We start from the raw sequence: 24,759 nt of genomic DNA on the forward strand, positions 1-24,759 counted from the left end.
TGTTTACCTCTTCCCATTTTTTTTTTTTACATGGGTGTATTTTTAAAATCAAGAAAGATTGTCGGACTTTGCAATCACATGTAAATTAATTGATACCTTCATCCATAAAAATTTCAAGACTCATGATTAATTGAGGGTTGGGAAAGTCCTCCGATATCCATCCTCACCCAGCCATAATTGAGTTAGAATGCCTTTATCTGTGGGCAGATGAAGTACTACTCCCGTTTTGCTGGCTACAACATAGAACATGAAATGATTCTAGCTAATCTTACTCTTGTTCATTTTGGCAAAATAGTAATTGAGAGGTCACAAAGATAGCTCATGTGGGAAGTTATATAAATCATGGTGTCTTACTGTGCGGTCATGCTTTATATTGGTAATGGGATAAAAGCAATTCATTTATGATGCCTAGGATGGCTTGTATCCTACTGTTCTCTATCGATCTTATTTTAAATTGCATCAGTTTTCAGTTGTGAACTGAACCTTTTATTTGTGAATTACTAACATTTTAGTTATGTACTTTAATCTGCAGTTATTTTGAAAATCTTTAAATTAATTAAAAGCCCAGTTAAATGTGTATTTTTAATAGTGAGAGAGATTTTTTTTAAAAAAATGCCCATTCTCACTTTCAAACCAGACAAATACCTGAATCAACATCTGTATAAGTTACCTGGCAATATTGGGGAAACTCAAGTTATTCCTGCATGACTCCTGTGGACTACAAAGGCTATCTACATATGTAACCCAGGCTGACCAATGGGAGCCTGCAACCTTCCTTTCAATTTTTTTAATAAACAATTTTATTGATGTACTTTTGGCATATAAAACAGCAATATTATACCGTAGTGTACAAAAAGCAAATACGACATAATGCAAGCATTGCCTCCCCTCTCGCAAGAACCTGCCTAAGCAATCCCCTACTCTACGCTACCCTAACCCAGCTCCCCACCGTCGCTGACTGTTAATTCTCTGTAAAGAAGTCAACAACCTCTGGGGGGAACCCTGACAGCGATCCTCTCAAGGCAAACTTAATTTTCTCCAGCCTGAGAAAGCTCGCCATGTCCACAAGCCATACTTCAGGGCTTTGACTCCCTCTATGCCAACAGTATTCGTTGCCGGGCTACCAGGGAAGGAAGGGCCAAGACGTCGGCCTCTTTCTCCTCCTGGGCCCTCCTCAACCTCAACAATTGCCACCTCCAGACTCATCGCTACCCTAGTTTTCAACACCCGGGACACGCTGTTCACAAATCCCTGCCAGTACCCCCTTAGTTTAGGACATGCCCAGAACATGTGTACATGGTTCACTGGTCCTCTGGCACATCTAGCACATTTGTCCTCCAGCCCGAAGAATTTGCTCATCCGGGCCACCGTCATGTGGGCCCGATGTACGACCTTGAATTTGATCAGACTGAGCCTGGCGCCTGTTGTGGTCGTGTTTACTCTCCTCAAAGCGTCTGCCCATATGCCGTCTGCTATCCCCCCTCCCCCCCCCAAGCTCCTCCTCCCACTTAAACTTCAGTTCATCGGTCCGTGTCTCCTCTGCTCCCATTAATTCTTTATAAATGTCAGAGACTCTTCCCCTCTCCTCTGGAAACTACCCTGTCCTGGATCCCCCTTGATGGGAGGCGTGGGAAGGATGATACCAATCTGCGTATAAAATCCCACACCTGCAAGTACCTGAAATCATTCCCTCTCACCAGCCCGAGCTTCTCCACCACCCTCATGCTTGGGAAGTTCCCTTCCAGGAATAGATCGCCCACCCTCCGCCATAGTTGGAACCCGGTGTCCATATTCCCCGGGACAAATCGGTGGTTACTGCAGATTGGGGACCAAACCGATGCTCTCACTTTCCCCATATGCCTCCTCCACTGGCCCCGGATCCGTAGAGCCACCACCACTATAGGGCTGGTGGAGTATCGTGCTGGCGGGAGCGGCAGAGGCGCTGTAAACAAGGCTGCCAAACTGATGCCCCTGCACGAAGCAGCCTCCAGCCGCTCTCAAACCGACCCCGTACCCACCATTCTTTTCCTTACCATGGCTATGTTAGCTGCCCAGTAATAGTCGCTAAAGTTCAGCAATGCCAGCCTCATCCGTGGGGACTTTCCCACCCAAACAAATCCCAGGATCATTTTATCTAGCCTCTTAAAGAAGGATTGCGGAATGAAAATGGGGAGACTCTGAAATATGAACAAGAATCTCGGGAGAATCGACATCTTCACCATCTGCACACTCCCCGCCAATGACAGCGGGAGAACATCCCATCTCCAGAACTTGTCCCTCACTTGCTCCACCAACCGGGTCAAGTTTAGCTTATGCAACTTACCCCAGTCTCGCACTATTTGTATCCCTAGGTATCTGAAGCTTTCCCCTACCAGCCTGAATGGCAGCTCTCAGCCTACTCCCCTGACCTCTCGCTTGCACTACCCACATCTCTCACTTTGCCAGGTTCAACTTATATCCTGAGAACCGACCAAATTCCCTCAGGTTTTCCATGATTCCGTCCATCCCTGCCATTGGATCTCACACGTATAACAGGTCATCCACGTATAACGATACTTTATATTCCACTCTTTTCTCTTTCCTCCCTCTGCCCCCCGGACCAGCTCTTTCTAATTCCTTGCAGCTCTCTGAGCAAATGCCAGCAGCTCTAGAGCCAGCGCAAACAGCAGTGGGGAGGGGGGACATCCCTGTCTAGTTGAGCTGTTCATCCTCACACTAGCCTCTGGGGCCTGATATAACACCCTGAACCCAAAACATCCCAGCACCTCCCATAAATAGTCCCACTCAACCTGGTCGAAAGCTTTATCGGCATCCATTGGTACCTCTGCCTCCCTGCTCTCCGGGGGCATCATAATCACATTGAGCAGCCCAGTTTGGTCCTCCATAAGCACATCTGGTAGAGTCCTCAATTCTAGACACCAAGATCTTGGCCAGTAACTTAGCGTCTGCGTTAATCAAAGAGGTCGGCCTATAGGACCCACATGCCTCCGGGTCTTTATCCCATTTCAGTACAAGCGAGATAGTGGCCTGCGACATCGTCAGAGGTAAAACCCCTCTGTCTCTTGCCTCGTTGAACACCCTGTCCAGCACCGGCCCCACTATCTCAAAGCTTTATAAAACTCCAGCGGGTATCCATCCGGCCCCGGGGCTTTACCCGACTGCATGACCTTCAGGCCCCCCAGTACTACTTCGGTCCTGATCGGGGCCCCCAGCCCGTCTACCAACCCCCTACCTACTCTTGGGAACGTCAGTCCATCCAAAATGCGCCTCATCCCCTCCGGTCCCGTGGGGGGGTTCAGAGGTGTACAGCTTGCTATAGAAGTCCCTAAACACCTTGTTCAGTCCTTCCATGTCTCCCACCAGGTTTCCCTCCCCGTCGACTACCTTTCCTATTTCCCTGGCCGCTTCTCTCTTTCTTAGTTGTTGTGCAAGCATTCTGCTGGCCTTCTCCCCATGCTCGTATATTGCAGCCTTCCCTGAAGACAACACCCCCAAACTTGGTCTGCAGCCTCTGTCGTTTCCTAAGTAACTCTGGCATCGGGGACTCCGCATAGCTCCTGTCCATCCGTAAAATTTCCTTAGCCCGTCGATCTGTTTCTGCCCTGTCCCTATGGGCTCGGATGGAAATCAGCTCCCCTCTCACTACTGCCTTCAGCGCCTCCCAGAGCACTGCTACGGAGACTCCTTCAGTATAATTTACCTGCAGGTAATTATGCATGCATTTCCTCAGCCTCTCACACAACGCCTCATCTGCCAACAACCCAACTTCCAGCCTCCATTGTGGGCGCTGAAAGCTATCTTTGCAAATCTGCAGATAAACCCAGTGCGCAGCATGGTCTGAGATGGTGATTGCCAAATATTCTGCACCAGTCTACCAATCTCTTTGTCTTATTTACAAACTACATTAACCACAGGAAGTTTTACATTAATTTTTTAAAAAACCTTTTACTCTGTGCAATTGAATTCTTTGACCTCTTCAGTACTGTGCAAAACGATTTTCTGGACATATTTTGCACCTTATTTGGCATACTCTGAGCTTCACAGGACTTTTCTTTGGGATATTTGGTTGTATATTGCTTTAATACGAGTTTCCTTCTAAGCAGCCTGGAATGAATTAGTACATTAACTGTGAGGGGTAGCATTCACTTTGTTTGAGGGAGGTGATACATAAGCTTTTATTCCATTTTTTGCTCCCTTTTTCTGATCAGCATGGTGCATGAGCTCTGGTTTAAAAATATTTAATCCTTTATTTCTAATGGTTAATGGGCCCAAATTCTTTGATATAGTTTAATCCGTTTTATCATCTGGGATGTGAAATGTCCAAACCACCCAGTAAAAATAAATGAAGCTCTCCCTTATTTACATTACTTGATCAATCTGATCATTTTCAAATACAGAAAGGTGAGGCTGAGCAGATGTTTTGTTCTAATTTTCATAGTAAAGCGAGTGTTACTGCAATTCTAATCCTTATAGTCATTCCCCTTTGTTCAGCCGCTAGAGTTGATTCTCATGACCGATATGTTATAGTACAAGGCAGACTGTTTAAACTGTCCATTGATCCAAGGTGATGTATATGTACTCAACTGGGACGATCACAGTTTCATTTCAAATATTTTGAACCCGTCTCCACCACACTTCTAGGTCACCTGTTCCTGAACCACTTGCTGTGTGAAAGTTTTTCTCACATCACATTGCTTTCTTTGCAAATCCCTAAATCAATGCCCTTTTTGTTCTTGATCCTTTTAAGAGCAGGAACAGTTTCTCCCCATCTGTCCAGCCCACTCATGATTTTGAACGTCTATCAAATCTCTTAGCCTTCTTCGCTCCAAGGAGAACAGTCCCAACCTCTCCAATCTGTCCTCAAAGGCAGTTTCTCATCCATGAAACCATTCTTCTAAATCTCTTCTGCACTCACTCCAATGCATTCGCATCCTTCCTATAGTGTGGCACCCAGAATTGTACAGAATATCCAGCTCGGGTCTAACTAGCGTCATGTACAAGTTTAGCATAACCTTCTTGTTCTTGCAATCCAAGTGTCAAATACTATATGCTTTATTAACTGATCTATCTGACCTGTCCTGCCACCTTTATTGGTCTATGCATGTAGACACCTAGGTCCCCCTTCTTCTGCATTCTTTAAGAATTTTACCCCTTATTTAATATTTTCCTACATGTTCTTCCTCCCAAAATGCATCACATCACTGCATTAAACTTCACCTGCCACCCCTCTACCCACTGCAACTTGTCAATATCCTTTTGAAATTCTACACTCCTCTTCACAGTTTACAATACTTCCAAGTTTTGTGTCATCTGCAAACTTTGAAAATGTTCCCTGCAAACGAAGATCTGGATCATTAATTTATATCAGGTAAAGCAAAGGTCCAAATACTGACCCCCAGGAACACCACCGCAAGCCTTCCTACAGCCTGAAAAATATCAATTGACCATTAGTCTCTGCTTCCCATTACTCAGCCAATTTCTATCCACGTTGCTACTGCTCCTTTTATTCCATGAGCTACAGCTTTTACAGCAAGTCTGTTGTGTGGCACTAAATTAAATGCCTTCTGAACGTCCATGTACACCACATCAACAGCACTGACTGGTTACCTCTTAAAAAACTCCAGCAAGTTAGTTAAACACCATTTCCCTTTAGAAATACATGATGGTTCTTCCGAATCAACACACATTTTTCCATTAATTCTATCCCAAATAATTGTTTATCAAAGCTTGCACAGCACAGATGTTAAGCTGACTGGCCTGCAATTGCTGGGGCTATCCTTACAATCTTTTTTTGAATGAAGACATAACATCTGCAATTCTCCAGTCGTCTGGCACCTCCCGAGTCTAAAGAAGATGGGAAAGATTACAGCCTGAGACCCTGCAATTTCCATTCTCACTTCCTTTGATGCATCTCATCCGGCCCTGGTCCCTTGTCAACTTTCAGTATCAACAGTCTATTCAACACTTCCTCCGCAGCAATTTTGAACCCTTTTAGGGACAGAGTTTCCTTGTCTATCAACATGTCCGGGGTAGCATCTACCCACTAAGCTATCAAGTGAAAAACTTGCAAATTTTGAAGAACTGTAGAAACTAGACTGAGTCTCACCTATTAAAATTGAAGTTAAGCAGGTTTGTTTTAGGGAAAGCCATCAAAATACTTTTCAAATTAAGCCACAATTATATTTTGATCATATTCCACTCGACTTGGCCTTTTAAAATATAATGTTAACTGAGGTGTATAACTAGGAAAGGTATTTGAAAAGGTTCACTTTGAAGAACAAACCCCAAGTTTATGTCTCAATTTTGGGATCCATAAATTCTTAAAACACAGCTCTTCTCTCTGGTCCAGAGAACATGAGCACCCACAATGTGGGGGTTGGTGCTTCAAGAATGACAAAGAATGTCAATTTCCCTCCTGTTAATCTAGCTTGGTTTGAGTTATCAAATGAGTCACTCAATCTTGGATTATAGAGCACTGTAAAATTACCCAACTCCCAGTAACACACATATGGTTATGCAAAATTAACTAGTCATCACAAGTATTTTGACACAATGACTAAGCCAAACAGGATTCCCATTCAGCATTTCTATTAAACTACATCTGAAAAGAAAAATGACTGCAGATTTCAAGGTACAATCTGCTAAAATAACTCTCAACACAATGTGGTGAGCACTTTTATTTACAAATATGATTAAAAGCTTACTTTTGCCTCGACAGTCATGCTATTTTACCTGAAAAAAATTGGAGTGCATGCAATAGTAAAGCATCTTACTGGTTTGTTTTGTAAGAAAATACACAGCTTGTAGTATGAGTAAGCAACATTTATGGTCTAGATGGAAAATTCTATTAGAAGATCCCACTGACAGCCAGATTTACCTCCATTTCCTGAACGAAAAATCATTATAAAATTAATTTGAGGAACCATTAAAATACTTTATGAAAATAAGTAAAAGCTCTCCTGAATTCCATCTATACAATATATATGATAGTGCCTTGGCCCTATTGTGCTACTTGGGTCCCAGGATTCACATACAGTATGCACATCTGCCACAGCAGAAAATGTTTTTTTTTATATATATATATGATTAACACTGGGCCAGGATATCTTTGCCAGCATTTCTTTTTAAAACTCTATTTCCCAGAAGCACTTTGTATGATCGACATGTACATCAAATTCTTTTGTATCAAATTATTCAATCTTAATAAAATTTCCTGATGAATAAATACCAAAAGAAAGCTAGCAGCGAGTAAGATAAGGCTGCAGATATAACATTTGTCTTTCTGCACAGATTTACAAATTATTTGTAATGCATGATCATATAAGCGATGTACATCCTGCTTTCCAATTTCACAAAAAGTATGATTGCACATATATCAATACTGTGTCATTTTAAAAGATGACCAACAAACGGTCAGCGTTCTTGATAACGTTAACAATGGGGCCCTGATTATAAGGAAATTTTAGGACTGTACAGGCACTAGTCCAGAGGTGATGTCTGCCCTCAATAAGTGAGCCCATGATTAAAATACCTGGGCAAGGATATGGCAATGTTTTTCATCTATAATCTTCCTTGGGATAGTCCAATGTAACCAGATTTCCAAACCCAAGACTGAGGCTTTCCATGTCAAAGCTGTCAATTTCCCGCGCTTCCCTTTCCAATAAATTTCGTATTCTTTCAGTGCGTTCCTTCTGAAGTGCAGCCAGTTCCTCTTCAATCTGGAAAGAAATAAGTGGAGAATTATCTTTTAAGAAATTGTCAAGCAACATTTTTCTGTTCCAATAAACGGTACCCAGAGCATTTTTAGAATCCAAACTGAATCAACTTTCTCCCCCAAGTCACCTTCCTCTTCAGGAGACCACTCGGCAAGTAGTTATCCTTCATATGTAAATCTGATGAATGTTGGCAAGCTATCGGGTAACATAAAATCATGACATCCATAAAGGTCAGGGCGTTTTTAGCTGCTCCTGTTATGCTGATTTCACTATATATTTGACAAACCTCATTTAACATGAGCAACTAAACTGCCTTCCAGTGATGAATTGGGAAGTTCTCAGGAAATTCCCAACCTTGCACTTTCTGGAAAAAGGGATGTGACACAGTAATTAAGAAATGTTTTGATACAATATTTCCCGATTATTATTTGGACATGTTTGCTAAACCTTTTGACCAATTATGATCATTTTAAATTTCAGATTAGGATTCAGCTGTTGATGGGATCTGGAGTATAAATTACCTACATTTGCCTACATAATAGCCTGCTTCAAAACGCATGGAGTTGAGATACACAGGTGCTAGATTTAAGATGTGTGTGATTGAAAAACGTAAATTACCACACATCACCATCGACCTAGTGTATGAGACAATCCCATTTTGTTCAAGGCTCCAAAATCAAGTTTTTGCAGATACTTGATGTTGAAGTCAAATGCCTCTCCAGCCATGACATGCTAGATCCACATTAGAGTCAGCCTCAGTTGTTCACCTCACAAATGGATGTTTTAGTTAATGGTACCTATAATGAGGTACAAGGTAATACAGGCTATGTTACAAAGACAGGTGGGAATTTAAGACACTCACACAAAGCAGACCCTGCATGGCGAATTACAAAGATGGTGGCCATCCACATCCATAGTTCACAAATGTTTGGTGCATACATTGATCGTTGTTTTTGGAGGGATTTTCAAAAGGCTGATATATTTGCTGACATCTATGGTAATGATTAAATTCTCAGACATTTCAGCCTAACATTTTATTAAAATTTACTAACTAGAATTTGGCTCAATACAATTTTAAAGTCAATTGATTTTTTCAATAATGCTGCAAAACACAGCGTCTTCTTGTATTACACTTAACTGAGGAAAAATATTGCAAGAATTCAATTATTTGTGCGGTATAACTGATGGAAAGATTAACAAAAGAAAATATTGCATACTTCACAAGTTATGCCAACAGCATCTGATCTCTAAATACAGATACCAAAGAAATCAACAATATTCAACAATATTTTTATTTTGCAGTAATCTTAGCTTCAAAGGACAAGTTAAATTCAAAGTAAAGCTCCCAATTCCTTTCAATACCCTATTAATAGAGTTTAACCACAAAATCTCAAAAAAAGATGAATTTATTTCCAGTAGGAATTTGACTGCAGTAGCTTAAGTTGATTTCACTTTATCTAACATGAAAGAATAGTAAGAAGTTGAAAAGGAAAAGTTCTAATTTAAGACTTATTATACACCACCTATGGAATTCTATCAGTGACATTTAATCTAGTAACTCAGTTGCGAGAGCATAGTCTGGTGCCAACTGATGCCTCCCTCTAGAATGCGAAGCACCAAGCCTTTTATCACCAAAACACGGAAGCGTGATAGTATTAACTCGATTTATCGAGAGACAAGGATCATGGAGGCGATGCCATGCCCCAGACCTCCAATGTGCACCAGGTCAAAATCCCAACATTGCAAACAGTACCACAAAACATTGTATTCAAACTGCTGTGCTATGTTTCTACCCACAGAGAACATTAATGATCTTGTGGTGTTTCATGTAAAAAATGTTATTTCTATTTTATAAAGGGACATCATCACACCACACTTAGCTTGCTACACTTACAAAAAGGTTTGAGAGGACACATGCACTACTATAGACAAGGAAATATGCAGATTTGATTTGAACTGACCTTTTGTTCAAGGCGCGCTCTGCGCAGTGACACAAGCTGCTCCAATTTCTGAAGTTCTCGCTCATGCTGTGCTTCAGTTTGCATCTTAATTTTACTCTGATAGGCATTAAGTAGCTCCATTTCTTGCTGAAGCTGATGTTTCAGGGCTTGGCACTCTGCTTCCTGAGCTTCATCTAACCGGAGCTAAATATTTAAAAAGTATTGTCAATGCCAATACATGCATCGGAAATTTCAAGAACATGATAAGTGTGATCAAGACCTCAGCCAAAAGAATAGTGGATTAGATCTTTACGGGCACAATCTAAACAATTCTTTATGAAGGCAGATTGCATGAATAAGATAACTAAAGTTTATCACACTAGCTTAGTGTTTGAAGGAGCCAAAACCTGAATAGAAACAGAAAGATAAATTTCTCCCATTTCCATCAGATCGTAAGACATAGAAGCAGAATTAGGCCACTCGGCCCATCGACTCTGCTCCGCCATTCAATCATGGCTGATATTTTTCTCATCCCCATTCTCCTGCCTTCTCCCCATAACCCCTGATCCCCTTATTAAATCAAGAACTTGTCTGTCTTAAAGACACTGTGATTTGGCCTCCACAGCCTTCTGCGGCAGAGAATTCCACAGATTCCCCACTCTCTGACTGAAGAAATTCCTCCTCATCTGTTTTAAAGAATCGTCCCTTTAGGCTGAGATAGTGTCCTCTGGTTCTAGTTTTTCCTCCAAGTGGAAACATCCTGTCCACTCTATCCAGGCCTCGCAGTATCCTGCAAGTTTCAATAAGATCCCCCCCTCATCCTTCTAAACTCCGAGTACAGACCCAGAGTCCTCAACCGTTCCTCATATGACAAGGTGTTCATTAAAAAGAATCATTCTAGGGCAGCACGGTGGCCTAGTGGTTAGCACAACCGCCTCACGACGCTGAGGTCCCAGGTTCGATCCCGGCTCTGGGTCACTGTCGGTGTGGAGTTTGCACATTCTCCCCGTGTCTGCGTGGGTTTCGCCTCCACAACCCAAAAATGTGCAGAGTAGGTGGATTGGCCACGCTAAATTGCCCCTTAATTGGAAAAAATAATTGGGTAATCTAAATTTATTTTAAAAAAATCATTCTTCAGAACCTCTTCTGTACCCTTTCCAAGGCCAGCACATCTTTCCTTGGATATGAGGCCCAGAACAGCTCACAAGACTCCAAATGGGGTCTGAGCAGAGCCTCAGAAGTACTTCCCTGGTCTTGTATTCTAGCCCTCTTGACATGAATGCAAACATTGCATTTGCTTTCTTTTTAAAAAATAAATTTAGAGTACCCAATTATTTTTTCCAATTAAGGGGCAATTTAGAATGGCCAATCTATCTATCCTGCACATCTTTGGGTTGTGGGGGTGAAACCCACGCAGACACGGGGAGAATGTGCAAACTCCACACGGACAGTGACCCAGGGCCGGGATTCGAACCCGGGTCCTCAGCGCCGTAGGCAGCAATGCTAACCACTGTGCCACCGTGCTGCCCCGCATTTCCTTTCTTAACTGCTGACTAAACCTGTACGTTAACCTTAAGAGAATTGTGAACAAGGACTCCCAAGTCCGTTTGTGCTTCTGATTTCCTGATCATTTCCCCATTCAGAAAATAGTCTGTGCCTGCATTTCTCTTTCCACAGTGCATAACCTCACACTTTTCCACATAGTATTTCATTGCCCACTCTCCAAGCTTGTCCAAATCCTTCTGCAGCCCCCTTGCTTCCTCAATACCACCTGTCCGTCTACAGATCTTTGTATCATCTTTGATAGCAACAATGCCTTCAGTACCTTCTTCCAGATCATTAATGTACATTGTGGTCCCAGCAGACCCCTGAGGCACTCCACTAGTCACCGGCTGCCATCCTGAAAAAGATCCTTTTTTCCCCGCTCTCTGCCTTTTGCCACTAAGCCAATCCTCTATCCATGCCAGGATCCTACCCTTAACACCATGGGGTCTTAACTTTTTTAATAATCTCCTATGCGGCACTTTGTCAAAGGCTTTCTGGAAATCTAAATAAACCACATTCACTGGTTCTCCTTTGTCTAACTTCCTTGTTACCTCCTCAAAGAACTAACAGATTTTGTCAGACATGACCTCCCTTTGACGAAGCCGTGTTGACTCCGTCCTATCTTATCATGCACTTCCAAGTACTCCGCGATCTCATCATTAATAATGGACTCAAAATCTTACCAATGACCAAAGTCAGGCTAGCCAGCCTATAATTTCCCGTCTTCTGCCTCCCTCCCTTCTTAAACAGTGGTGTTACATTAGCCACTTTCTAGTCCTCTGGGACCCTTCCTGCCTCCAATGATTTCCGAAAGATCACCACCAATGCCTCCACAATTTCCTCAGCTATCTCTTTTAATACCCTGGGGTGTAGACCATCCGATCCAGGTGATTTATCCACCTTCAGACCTTTTCAGTTTCCCCAGAACAGTCTTATTAGTGATGGCCACTGCACTCACCTCTACCCTGATTTCCCTGGAGCTCTGGCATCCCACTGGTGTCTTCTACCGTGAAGAATGCTACAAAGTAACTATTCAGTTCGTCTGCCATTTCTTTGTTTCCTATTATTACTCCTCCAGCCACATTTTCTATGGTCCAATGTCTATTTTTGCCTCTCTCTTACCTTTTATATATTGAAAAAACTCTTCCTATCTTCTTTTATATTATTAGCCAATTTGCACTCATATTTCATCTTCTCCCCCCTTATTGCTTTTTTAGTTGTCCTCTACTCGCTTTTAAAGGCTCTCCAATCCTCTGGCTTCTCACTAATCCTTGCCCTTTGTATGCTTTTTCTTTTATGCTGTCCTTGACTTCCCTTGTCAACCATGGATGCCTTGCCCTCCTCCTCTCAGCATGTTTCATTGCCATTCAACCATTAAGCAAACATTATATTTGTTTAGAGTGAAATTGGTAAACTCCTCCAATCACAAATGGTTAGTTGAGGTTTGGTAAACTCTTCTGCAAAAGGTAATTGATGCCAGATAATTAAAAATCTCAAATCAAGTGTTTTTTTTATTAACTTAAGGTATTAAGGGATATGGGGCAAAAGTTAGGTTGCACGGTCTCCTTGAATAGCAGAGCAGGGTTGATGGGTTGAATGTCTACTTCTATTATATTTCATTTAGAAGCATTTTTTAAGAATAGCAAACGCATACAGTACTTAGACCATTTTAATAAAGATAATGTCCAAATTCACAAGATTCTGGATCCCAGCAATTTTGTACCAGGACTGCAAAATCCTATAAGCTGAGTGAAAATACATTGTCCATGCTTTTTGGAAGAATTTCAAGTGTTCATTTGGAACTTAAAGTATCCTAAGGGAGAAAATTCAAAACAAAAATCTGTGGAGAGAGAAACAGAGTTAATGTTTCAGGTCTGTACATTACCAAGCCCCAAACACTCATTTTAGCTGAAGTGGTGTTTTACTTGCATCTTCTTCAATTTGGTCTACTGTATTCACTGCTCCCAATCCAGTCTCCTCTGCACTGGGAGACTAAATGCAGACTGGGTGACAGCTTTGGGAAACACCTTTGCTCAGTCCACAAGGACGTCAACCTTTCAGTTGCTGCCATTTCAACTTACCATTTTGCTTTCATAGCCACATGTCCATCCTTGGCCTGTGGCAATATTCCAGTGAAGCCCGATGTAAACTGGAGGAACAGGATCTCATCTTTTGTTGAGGTGCTTTACAGCCTTATGGACTTAACAGCGAGTTTAACAGTTTGAGACTGTGAACTCTCTCCATCTTGACCCCCTTTTAAAAAATCTAAATGTTTTGTCTCAAATCATGAGACATTTTACCCTCACATAGCCATCTGTCACTTACGTTTTGCTTCCACACAATGCTGACTTTTGTTCTGCTATTAAGATATTTCACTATCTTACCTTTATGCCACTATCAGCACCCTCTCTCATCCATAATATTAACACTTCTTTTATCTTGTGCCCAAAATACCTTCATCCAATATCCTCTGCTCCGACCTATCTCTGATCTTCTATTTTGTTCCAACCTCTCAAACAATATAAAATCCATCACATTTCTCCTGCTCGCTCTGAAGAGTCAAACGGGCTCAAAACATTAAATCGGTTAATACGAAAGTATTGTTCTGCGTGCAGCTCAGACAGATCATTCGTAAATGAAAATAAAATAAATAATAGGTGGTCTTCTTGAAGCAGGTGGGGACCTCGGAACAGAATAGGGAGAGGTTGAAGATGTGTGCAGACAGATCGGTCAGCTGGTCCGCGCAGGATCTGAGTGCATGACTAAGGACCCCGTCCGGACCTGCCGAGGGTTCACTTTCAAGGCGGCCAATCTTACTTCGGAAGCTGTGACAATGGGTATGGGTGGGTCCAGAGATGCTGGGGCAATCAACAGCGGTTTGATGATTTCCTGTTTGAACCAAGCAGAGAATGCATGAAGTTCATCAGGGAGGGGTGCGCTGCTGCCAGAGATTCTGCTCGGCTTCGCTTTGTAGCCCGTTATGTCGGTTAAGCCTTGCCACAACTGATGAGAGTCAGTAACGCTAGTCTGTGACTCTAGCTTGGTCTGATATTTTCTCTTGGCATCCCAGATGACTTTGCGGAGGTCATATCTGCATTTTTTGTATAGGTCAGGGTGACCTAACTTGAACGCCTCAGACCTGGCATTCGGTAGGAAGTCAATCTCTCGATTAAGCCATGGCTTTCAGTTGGGGAACGTAGGTACTATGTTTGGCACACAGTTGTCTACACATTTGCTGATAAAGTCTGTGACAGTGGTGGCATACTCGTTTAGGTTGATCGCTGAGATCTTAAATCTGGACCAGTCCACTGACTCCAAGCAGTCGCGTAGGAGCTCTTCTATTGCCTTGGACCTGCACAACCTCCTTAACCGGATTCTCCCGCTACAGTTTCTGCTTGTATGCCGGGAGAAGGGGCATTGTCTTCTGGTCCAATTTTCCATAGTGCGGTTGGGGAATGGATCGGTAGGCACCCTGAATGTGCAGCAGTGGTTTATAGTGTTGTCGCCCTTAGTGGGACAGGAGCTGCGTTGGTGGAATTTTGGTAGTACACTCTGTTTCATTGTTATATATAAAAGGTGTACAATTCGCCCAACGCCTTCTTCACTTCTGCTGGGGGGGGGGGGGGGGGGGGTGTAGACCACTGTGATAATGGCTAAAGTGAACTCACGTGGAAGGTGGTACAGTCAGCACTTCACGGTCAAGTATTGCAGTTCCGGGAAGCAGTAGGCCAGGGTCGCCACATCCGAGCACCAGGAGGAGTTGACGAGGAGACAAACCCTTCCACCTTTTGCTTTGCCAGATGATGCCGTGCGGTCGGTGCGGTGTATTGATAAGTCTTCAGGCTGCATAGCACAGTCCACTGAGGCAGGAGTGAGCCATGGCTCTGTGAAACCGAGTACACAGTAGTCTAATACTTCCCTCGGGAGGTAAGTCTATCGTTATGTTTGTCCAGCTTGTTTTCGATTGCTTGGGCACTTGCCAGGAGTATGCTGGGGAGAGGAGTCTTGAAATTGCGCTGCTTTAGTCTCACCTGCAGAACGCCGTCTTTCCTTCGCTTCCTCGCTCGGCGGCTGCGTCTGGATGGTCCCAGGGTCTGATGAGAGAAGTCTGACCTTGTGGAAGGTAGGTGGTTGCAACTGGCGGGGACTGGGTACTGGTTTCATTTTTGGGGTTGCGAGGCATCACAGCCATCACCTTCCACCAGTGCAGACATGCAACTCAGTGGGTGACATTAGTGGACAGGTTTCTGGGGCACAATCTGGATAGCACCACACACTTGTTGATGCACATCAGGCAGAGGCAGGAGCATCCAAGGAGACAGCTGTCGATGGTCAGCTTGTTCCCAGCACTCGGCTGAGTCCCAGTCAGATGCTGGACAAGGTTATCCCAGAGCTGATACAACTGCTGGGACACGGCCATGAGATTCAGGAGGGGATGCCACCGACATTCCGAGTGCCAATTGGAGGATTCCCAAAAGGCTGTGGGTGCAGCATAGAACATTACGGCGCCGTACAGGCCCTTCGGCCCTCAATGTTGCGCCGACCTGTGAAACCACTAAAGCCCATCTACACTATTCCCTTATCATCCATATGTTTATCCAATGACAATTTAAATGCCCTTAATGTTGGCGAGTCCACTACTGTTGCAAGCAGGGCATTCCACTCCCTTACTACTCTCTGAGTAGAGAACCTACCTCTGACATCTGTCCTATATCTATCGCCCCTCAATTTAAAGCTATGTCCCCTTGTTCTAGCCATCACCATCTAATCCTCTGATCATTTTGTATGCCTCAATTAAGTCACCTCTTAACCTTCTTCTCTCTAACGAAAACAGCCTCAAGTCCCTCAGCCTTTCCTCATAAGATCTTCCCTCCATACCAGGCAACATCCTGGTAAATCTCCTCTGCACCCTTTCCAATGCTTCCACATCCTTCCGATAATGGGGTGACCAGAACTGCACGCAATACTGCAAATGCGGCCGCACCAGAGTTTTGTACAGCTGCAACATGACCTCATGGCTCCGAAACTCAATCCCTCTACCAATAAAAGCTAACACACGATACGCCTTCTCAACAACCCTCGCAACCTGGGTGGCAACTTTCAGGGATGTATGTACATGGACACCGAGATCTCTGCTCATCCACACTACCAAGAATCTTACCATTAGCCCAGTACTCTGTCTTCCTGTTATTCCTTCCAAAATGAATCACCTCACACTTTTCTGCATTAAACTTGTTTTCCACCTCTCAGCCCAGCTCTGCAGCTTATCTATGTCCCTCTGTAACCTGCAACATCCTTCCGCACTGTCCACAACTCCACTGACTTTAGTGTCACGTGTAAATTTACTCACCCATCCTTCTACGACTTCCTCCAGGTCATTTATAAAAATGACAAATAGCAGTGGCCCCAAAACAGATCCTTGTGGTACACCACTAGTAACTGAACTCCAGGCTGAACATTTCCCATCAACTGTCTTCTTACTGTGAGCCAATTTCTGATCCAAACTGCTAATTCACTCTGAATCCCGTGACTCCGTACTTTCTGCAATAGCCTACCGTGGGGAACCTTATCAAATGCTTTACTGAAATTCATATACACCACATCAACTGCTTTACCCTCGTCCACCTGTTTGGTCACCTTCTCAAAGAACTCAATAAGGTTTGTGAAGCACGACCTACCCTACACAAAATCGTGTTGACTATCCCTAATCAAATTATTCCTTTCTCGATGATTATAAATCCTATCTCTTATAAACCTTTCCAAGACTTTGCCCACAACAGAAGTAAGGCTCACTGGTCTATAGTTACCGGGGTTGTCGCTACTCCCCTTCTTGAACAAGGGGACATTTGCTATCCTCCAGTCTTCTGCCACTATTCCTGTAGACAATGACGACATAAAGATCAAAGCCAAAGGCTCAGTAATCTCCTCTCTAGCTTCCCAGAGAATCCTAGGATAAATCCCATCCGGCCCAGGGAATTTATCTATTTTCACACTTTCCAGAATTGCTAACACCTCCTCCTTATGAACCTCAAGCCCTTCTAGTCTAGTAGCCTGTATCTCAGGTATTCTCCTCGACAACATTGTCTTATTCCTGCGTGAATACTGACGAAATATGTTCATTTAGCACCTCTCCTATCTCTTCGGACTCCACGCACAACTTCCCACTACTGTCCTTGACTGGCCCTACTCTTACCCTAGTCATTCTTTTATTCCTGACATACCTATAGAAATCTTTAGGGTTATCCTTGATCCTACCTGCCAAAGACTTCGCATGTCCCCTCCTGGCTCTTAGCTCTCTCTTTAGGTCCTTCCTAGCTAACTTGTAACTCTCGAGCGCCCTAACTGAACCTTCACGTCTCATTTTTACATAAGCCTCCTTCTTCCTCTTGACAAGTGATTCAACTACTTTAGTAAACCACAATTCCCTCGCTCGACCACTTCCTCCCTGCCTGACAGGTACATACTTATCAAGGACACGCAGTAGCTGTTCCTTGAACGAGCTCCACATTTCAATTGTGCCCATCCCCTGCAGTTTCCTTCCCCATCCTATGCATCCCAAGTCTTGCCTCATGGCATCATAATTGCCTTTCCCCCAGCTATAACTCTTGCCCTGCAGTATATACCTATCTCTTTCCATCGCTAAAGTAAACGTAACTGAATCGTGGTCACTATCACTAAAGTGCTCACCTACCTCCAAATCTAGCACCTGTCCTGGTTCATTACCCAGTACCAAATCCAATGTGGCCTCGTCTCTTGTTGTCCTATCTGCATACTGTGTCAGGAAACCCTCCTGCACACATTGGACAAAAACGGACCCATCTAAAGTACTCGATCTATAGCGTTTCCAGTCAATATTTGGAAAGTTAAAGTCCCCCATAACAACTACCCTGTTACTTTTGCTCCTATCCAGAATGATCTTTGAAATCCTTTCCTCTACATCTCTGGAACTTTTCGGAGGCCTATAGAAAACTCCCAACAGGGTGACCTCTCCTTTCCTGTTTCTAACCTCAGCCCATACGACCTCAGTAGACGAGTCCGCATCAAACGTCCTTTCTGCCACCGTAATACTGTCCTTGACTAACAATGCCACCCCTCTCCCTCTTTTACCACCTTCGGGCATCGGAACTACATTTTGAGCAGTCCCGATGCACCGCTTAATGACAGCGCCAGTTGCAACGTGGGCTGCATTATGACAGGTCCCTGCCTCAATTTCCAGCCTCTGCACTGGCGTTATCAGCCAGGACCTCAGCGGGTTCCCCTTATCCCCCAAAAAGCAGCTCGTCATTCGTCATCCTCAAAGACGCCAGGGCCCTCAAGAATGTTCGAGGATGTAGCTGTCACGCATGCTCCCTGGGAAGCGTGCCAACATTGCATGATCCAGAGGTGGTGGTCACAGAGTTGAATATTTAAGGAGTAGAATCCCTTCCCATTAATGCAGGGCAGACCCCGATTCCCCGATGCATGCAGGTGACATGAGTACCATCCGTTACCCTCTGGAACTGGGCATCCCGGCGATGACAGAGAATCCTGCAGCCCCGGCATCTTAGTGTGCTTAGTCCAGCTTAGATTTGATATAGTCAGCTGCCCAGCATACCTGGCATCCGTGATTTCACGGATATACTTGTGGGCTGTAGCTTGTGAAATGCCGCACAAGTCCCCGCTCGAGCAATGAACTGGGGGTAAAGTAGTTCAGGGCTGCGGTGATCTTCACGGCCACAGGGAGCAGGTGTCCTCCTCCTCCATGGGGTGCCAAGTCTGCAAGGTCGTGGCACTGGTGCTGCACCATCCCTTTTTTGAGACGGAGCGTCCTGCAGAACATGCTGTCCATCATCTCCTTGAAAGATCAACGATGCCTATTTACGTTGGGCCATCGGTGGCGTCCCCATCTGTGTTACTTCTTAGTCTGATGGGCGGCCAGGATTTCGGAGTGTGCGGCAGCCCCCTGCACATGGGGTACTGCCTCCAGCCTGCGCGATGCCTTCTCTGGCTGCCTGGGTTGCCACCAGCACTGCGGGACCGACACCACCATTTTGGTATCTTTAAGGAATTGGAGGAGGAGACAGATGACAATTAGATAGGGCATCCACCCTGGGACCCTGAAATCCCCCAAGCCTCACCCACCCTTGCGGTCCCGCCTTCTCTCAAAGTGCCATCCACCGAGCCGGTTGTGTTGGAAAGCCTTATTCTGCACACTCATCCACGGCCACAGCAGGTGCTCCTAGACTCCAGCCCCATGCCGGGAACATGAGCGAGACTGTGCTCAGGTGCCCTCCCTTGATCCACACACACCTTTTGGCCATGAGGATATCCCCAATGTGGAAGTCCAGCTCTCGAGTGCTTGATTGTTGGCTGCTGCCTTTATGGTGCCGTCACTTCCAGAGGTCAGGCAAACTGTTAAGGCTTCAAAGTTTGATTGAAACGTGATGCAATATTCATTGTTTGAGACATGGCACGTGTAACCACAAGAATCCACTTGGGAATATTTTATTAAATGGTAAACAGTAATGAATATTTGAAAATCAACTATGGAACATTCCACACATCACACTAACCATTAAACAAAAAGGAAACGTCACCGTTCCATATTGATACCAATACAAAGCTGTATCAGCTCATTTTCACAAAAAAAAAACACACAGTATCAGCCCTCGCAGGTTCCTCAGCAGAAACAGAGGAGAAGCCTCAATGTGTTATCATATCGAGACCTTTGCCGTAGAAATTATCTGTCCAATGTGTTACTTATTTCATGTATCAGTGTCATTCTCCGTCCAGGAGTCGTAGCTGTGTAGGCCCTCCCACACAGCTCAATCTCACTGGAAACAAATCCTGACATCGACATATTCCACTGGCTCTCAAGGTGCAGTTGAACATCCTTGACTTCCAGCGTGTTTAACCTGCAGTGACATGCCAGTTACATGCACCACACCAGCAAAAGCACCAGCAATCTGCGGAAGCATTTCTTCAACAGCATCATTTGGATCAATGCCGTGCATCAGGTCCCTCAGCGTCTTCTTGCTTCAAACCGGATTGCTGTCTGGACTCCAACGGCCCTGAGCCTGGTGATCCAGGACCCAGGAACCATAGAAAGAATTGTCTTTCTTTCTGGCTACAGAAAAGGAAGGAAGCAGCAACAGCAACCTCCAGGTATTTGTAGACACAAGCAGGAGCAAGCACAACCTACAGGTGTGATGCGCTCTCAAATGTTATCACAACAAACAAGGCCAATTCCTTATTTGCAATAGCTTCTGCTGTGAAGATAGAGGCTGCACACAGTCAACAGGAGTTAAAGTGACCATTAGCATAGAACCAAGAACAGAGCTGTCCTGGAAATGTTTGGTGAGACTGACAGGCAGTAATTGCAGTTGCCCCTGCTATGGATACCCAGAGTATTTAAAGATGGTTTGCAGGTCCCACAGATGAAAAGCCCCTCAAACCAAACCAACCCCCTCCCCAACAACCCAGGGGCTACCATGCCCAACCTGCAACACCAGTCCCTGATCAACCCCAACCCCCCATGAGGATTCCCCATTCCACCAGAGCAGTAGGGCGGCAGTTCCAGTGCCCTTGAGCTGCATGCCCAAAAATGGAAATGGCTACTCATCTCCTCCGTTAACGTTTTTAAATAGGAGTACTAAACGACACCCGCATGATTTCTCGCTGGGGGAGCGGTTAATTCCCAGGATACCAATACATTCAACTGTAATCAACTGCAATCTCGCTAATGAGATGGAAACTAATGCAAATTGGGGTCAATGAAATGTTTACCATATGTGGGTGAGATCCGGAACGGGCCGGCACGAATCTCAATTTGGCCTTTCCCACTATTTACCCAGCACACCCAGATTGGCACTGGGCGCAATGCAGTGGTTAAATTGTGCGCATAATCTTTTAAATTTTATCATGAGCCTAAAATAAATGAGAATCCCAAAGATACAAAAAAAACATTTTTGTACTATGTCATGGGAATGTCACTTTAAGAAATGTTTGTCAAGTGGCTGCAATGATGTCATTGTGTGGGTGGAGCTGGGCTCTGGTTCTGCTTTTTACTTTTGCTTTGAGCTGGAAGCTGTTTTTGGCTCTGGGTTTTACTTTCGGTTTTCAGTTGGGGAGCTGCATCCAAACCAATAAGGTGTATTTTGGTCTCTCTCTCTGCAAGCTAAAGAGTGTCTCAAGATCACTGTAAGGAATGCAAACCTACTGTTTTTGTAGGGAAAAAAGGGTGTTTGGCTTATGGATGTTACGGGGTTGGGTTACGGGTATAGGGTGGATACGTGGGTTTGAGTAGGGTGATCATTGCTCGGCACAACATCGAGGGCCGAAGGGCCTGTTCTGTGCTGTACTGTTCTATGTTGTTAGGAAAGTTACTAAGGGTTACCTACAGAGTACTGTATCTTTGGGGGGGTGGTATCAGTGTTGATAGTTGATCAGATGTTTACTGTGTGTTTATAAAATGTTAACTGGATTCATAGAATAAACATTGTTTTATTTAAAAATACTTAAGATCACTGTTGCATCACAGCTGGAAAGTGGGCCCTTGTGCTCCTCATAACCAAAATCTATTAAAAGTTGTGGGTCAGGTGAACTCCATGATATCCTTTGGTGTTCTTTAAACCCTGGCCCATAACAACTAAAAGTTCCATTTCCAGGAGGGAAAATTTAGTAGATGTAACATTAAACTCTCCACTCACTAGCTACCCCAGGGAAGGCAGTGGTGTTGTGGTATTGTCACTGGACTAATAATAATCCGGAGATTCAGGGGTACCCGGGTTTGAATCCCACTCGGGCAGATAGTGGAATTTGGGATCAATAGAATTCTGGAAAAGTCAAATGATGAGCATGAAAACCATTGTCGTAAAAACCGATCTGGTTCACTAATGTCCTTTAGGGAAGGAAATCTTTCATCCTGGTCCGGTCTCGCCCACGTGACTCCAGATCCACAGCAATTGGTTGACTCTTAAATGCCCTCAGGGAATGGCAGTAAATGGTGGCCCAGCCAGCGGCATCCATATCCAATGAACAAATTAAAAACACTTCTGAAGGTATCACAATTTCAACTGGACCTACTGGAATGGCATAGAGCGAAGCCACCAAGGGTCATAGAGGTGCATCAACTGCAGTACTCCTCTGAAATTAATATTTAGGACAGAGCCAGAAATTACCTGACTTCCTGAGTCACGGCTAACACCAAGATACAAGAAGGGATTGTAGAATTGCAATCCCCTCCAACTAGACTCAATTAACTATAAAAACACCAAAACCCATGGACAACATGAAAACACAGAGGCAGGCTATACAGTATGGGATTAATTTCAAACATTCCAACATTGGAGCAGAATTGATACTATGAAAGTACATTGGAACATTATCACAACAGTGGTACAAGATAGCTACCATTAGATAACTCAATTAAGAAGCTAAATGGCACCATGCAACAGCTATCACACAAATAACATTCAATGGTCAAGGAGAGGAACTTTTAATTGTCCGTCAGTTTGGGAGATAACTCACCTTTATTGAGTCCATTGTTTTAGTTTGTCTAGACCAAGGCCAACAGACTAAAAAGAGATCAAAAGGTATTAAGCACTGACCATCCGACAGGACGACTTCAGGAAATACCATTCAGCAGTTGTTCACCTTTCAGCAGATGGTTTTCAGGAAACGTGTTTATGATATTTCAATAAGAATCATCATAAAAAGACCATGATCGAAGGGTCTGGCACTGCAGTCAAGGAGACTCAGTAAGAAGTCTTACACCACCAGGTTAAAGTCTGACCGGTTTGTTTCGAATCACTAGCTTTCGGAACTTGGCTCCTTCCTCGGTGGCTTCGAAAACTAGTGATTCGAAACAAACCTGTTGGACTTTAACCTGGTGTTGTAAAACATCTTACTGTTCTCATCCCAGTCCAATGCCGGCATCTCCACATCAAGGAGATTCAGGAACGATCGTCCTGATTTGCAGACCGACAACATTTTTTGGTAGGGTTCAGCCAAATCAGAGTGGCACTGGGGCTGAGGTGTTAAAAATAATTTAAGGGTAACACCCATGTCCTTAGAGGATTTGGATTGAGTTGAGGAAGGTTTGGACAGAACCATGGGGTTTTTCAGTAGAGGTTTTTAAATAAGTCATGATGAATTTTATGTCATTTAAATGGAAGCTGAGGTTAAATTGTGGAGGGAATTAAACTGAACAAACAAATTAAGTGTTGTGCTGTTACACTTTTATAGAGCTCTTTGCATTAGGGCCTGAGAAGCATTTTTTTAAATCAACATGCCTGGTTGAGCCAAACCCTGTGCAACTTTGTCCTTTATAAAATCCTAAAGTGAAAAACCATCAGTAAGGGAAAACAAGAGTGTGAATCGCTTGCAGGACTTGGAAGAAATATTGGGGAGGATTGAACATTCAAAGCCTTATTCTTATCTAATAAAATATGTGCAAAAATTCAACTAATCAACATAGGTTAAGGGCAAAGATTAGAGACAATTATCCGTTAAGGTACAGAGCAGTTTTTTCTTAGATATCAAGAGCCTTTAAAGAAATATGCTACTTCAAGACAGATTACATACCGCCTGTGAGGCCATCATCTCATTGATACTTTGTTCATACTGTTCTGCCAGGATTGCCAGTTTCCTTGTCTGTTCCTCTTTAAGTGCTTTTAGGACCATCTTGTGGTCACTTTTTGCAGTTACCTCCAGCTGGTGGTTCCTCAGTGCTTTGTACTGTTTTGTTTGAACTTTACAGGTGTCTTGGAACTGCTTTTTTATCTGTAGCTCCATAGCCTGCACAGAAGCATAAAGCAAGAGTCACGCTGTGTAGGAACCTTTAAATTGGCTGTGTTTTGAAGAAATAGCTTGTGACATAATTACAATATGCTTAAGCAAAGTACGATTTTACTGGCAGACATCTACTGCAGTGTTTTTTTTAAAAAAAGAATTGTGAAAAACTGATCAGAAGAGATTCAGATCTAATCAGGAGAATTTAACATTGGCAATTGATCATTAAACCTCTAAGGCCACATCAGGGAAAATAGTACAAAGTTAAAAGTATATTTTAAAAATAATTTTAAATATATAAATAAAAATATATAAATATATATATATTATATATATAAAAATATATTATATATATGCCTTAAGCCCAGAAAATCAAACGTAAAATAAGAATAAGTGGAGTAAGAAATAACAAAAGACATAAAAATGTTGGTGAATGCAGTTCATTGGCCTCCCAACAGATGTTGGGACAGGCTAATCTAACCAGAAAATTAAAGAAGCATGTAACACAACAGGTATCGCAATATTATTTGGAAGAATTTTAATCTTCATATAAGATTGACCAAACAAAATTGTAAGAGTAACTTGGAGGACAATTTCATAGAATGCAGTTATGACAATTTTCTGGAACCAACTGGAGAACAATTTATTTCTGACATGTTACTGTGCAATGACACAGGGTTAGTTGACAGTTTTATGGTAACGGATCTTCAGCGGAGTATTGACCATATCATGTTGATATTAAGATTGAGAACCGTATAGTTAAGTCTGAAACTAGGGTTAAATTTAAA

The 24,759-nt window shown here is 43.5% G+C and overlaps 1 protein-coding gene across 6 annotated transcripts in view; it reads right to left on the bottom strand.

Moving 5' to 3' along the window:
* Positions 1-6,639: 6,639 nt before the first annotated feature.
* The window catches only part of taok3a (TAO kinase 3a), a 193,133-nt gene continuing 175,013 nt past the window's right edge, over positions 6,640-24,759 (bottom strand). For all 6 annotated transcript variants that reach the window (XM_038791257.1, XM_038791239.1, XM_038791219.1 and 3 more), the window contains 3 exons: positions 23,765-23,977; positions 9,677-9,859; positions 6,640-7,718 (listed from right to left, as the gene is read on the bottom strand). In XM_038791257.1, the coding sequence (XP_038647185.1) occupies positions 7,557-7,718; positions 9,677-9,859; positions 23,765-23,977 (558 nt within the window). In that variant the 3' untranslated portion in view covers positions 6,640-7,556. The remainder of the gene's footprint in view (positions 7,719-9,676; positions 9,860-23,764; positions 23,978-24,759) is intronic.

Source organism: Scyliorhinus canicula, chromosome 1 (genome assembly GCF_902713615.1).
Source record: "Scyliorhinus canicula chromosome 1, sScyCan1.1, whole genome shotgun sequence".
In the NCBI taxonomy this organism is placed as follows: domain Eukaryota; kingdom Metazoa; phylum Chordata; class Chondrichthyes; order Carcharhiniformes; family Scyliorhinidae; genus Scyliorhinus; species Scyliorhinus canicula.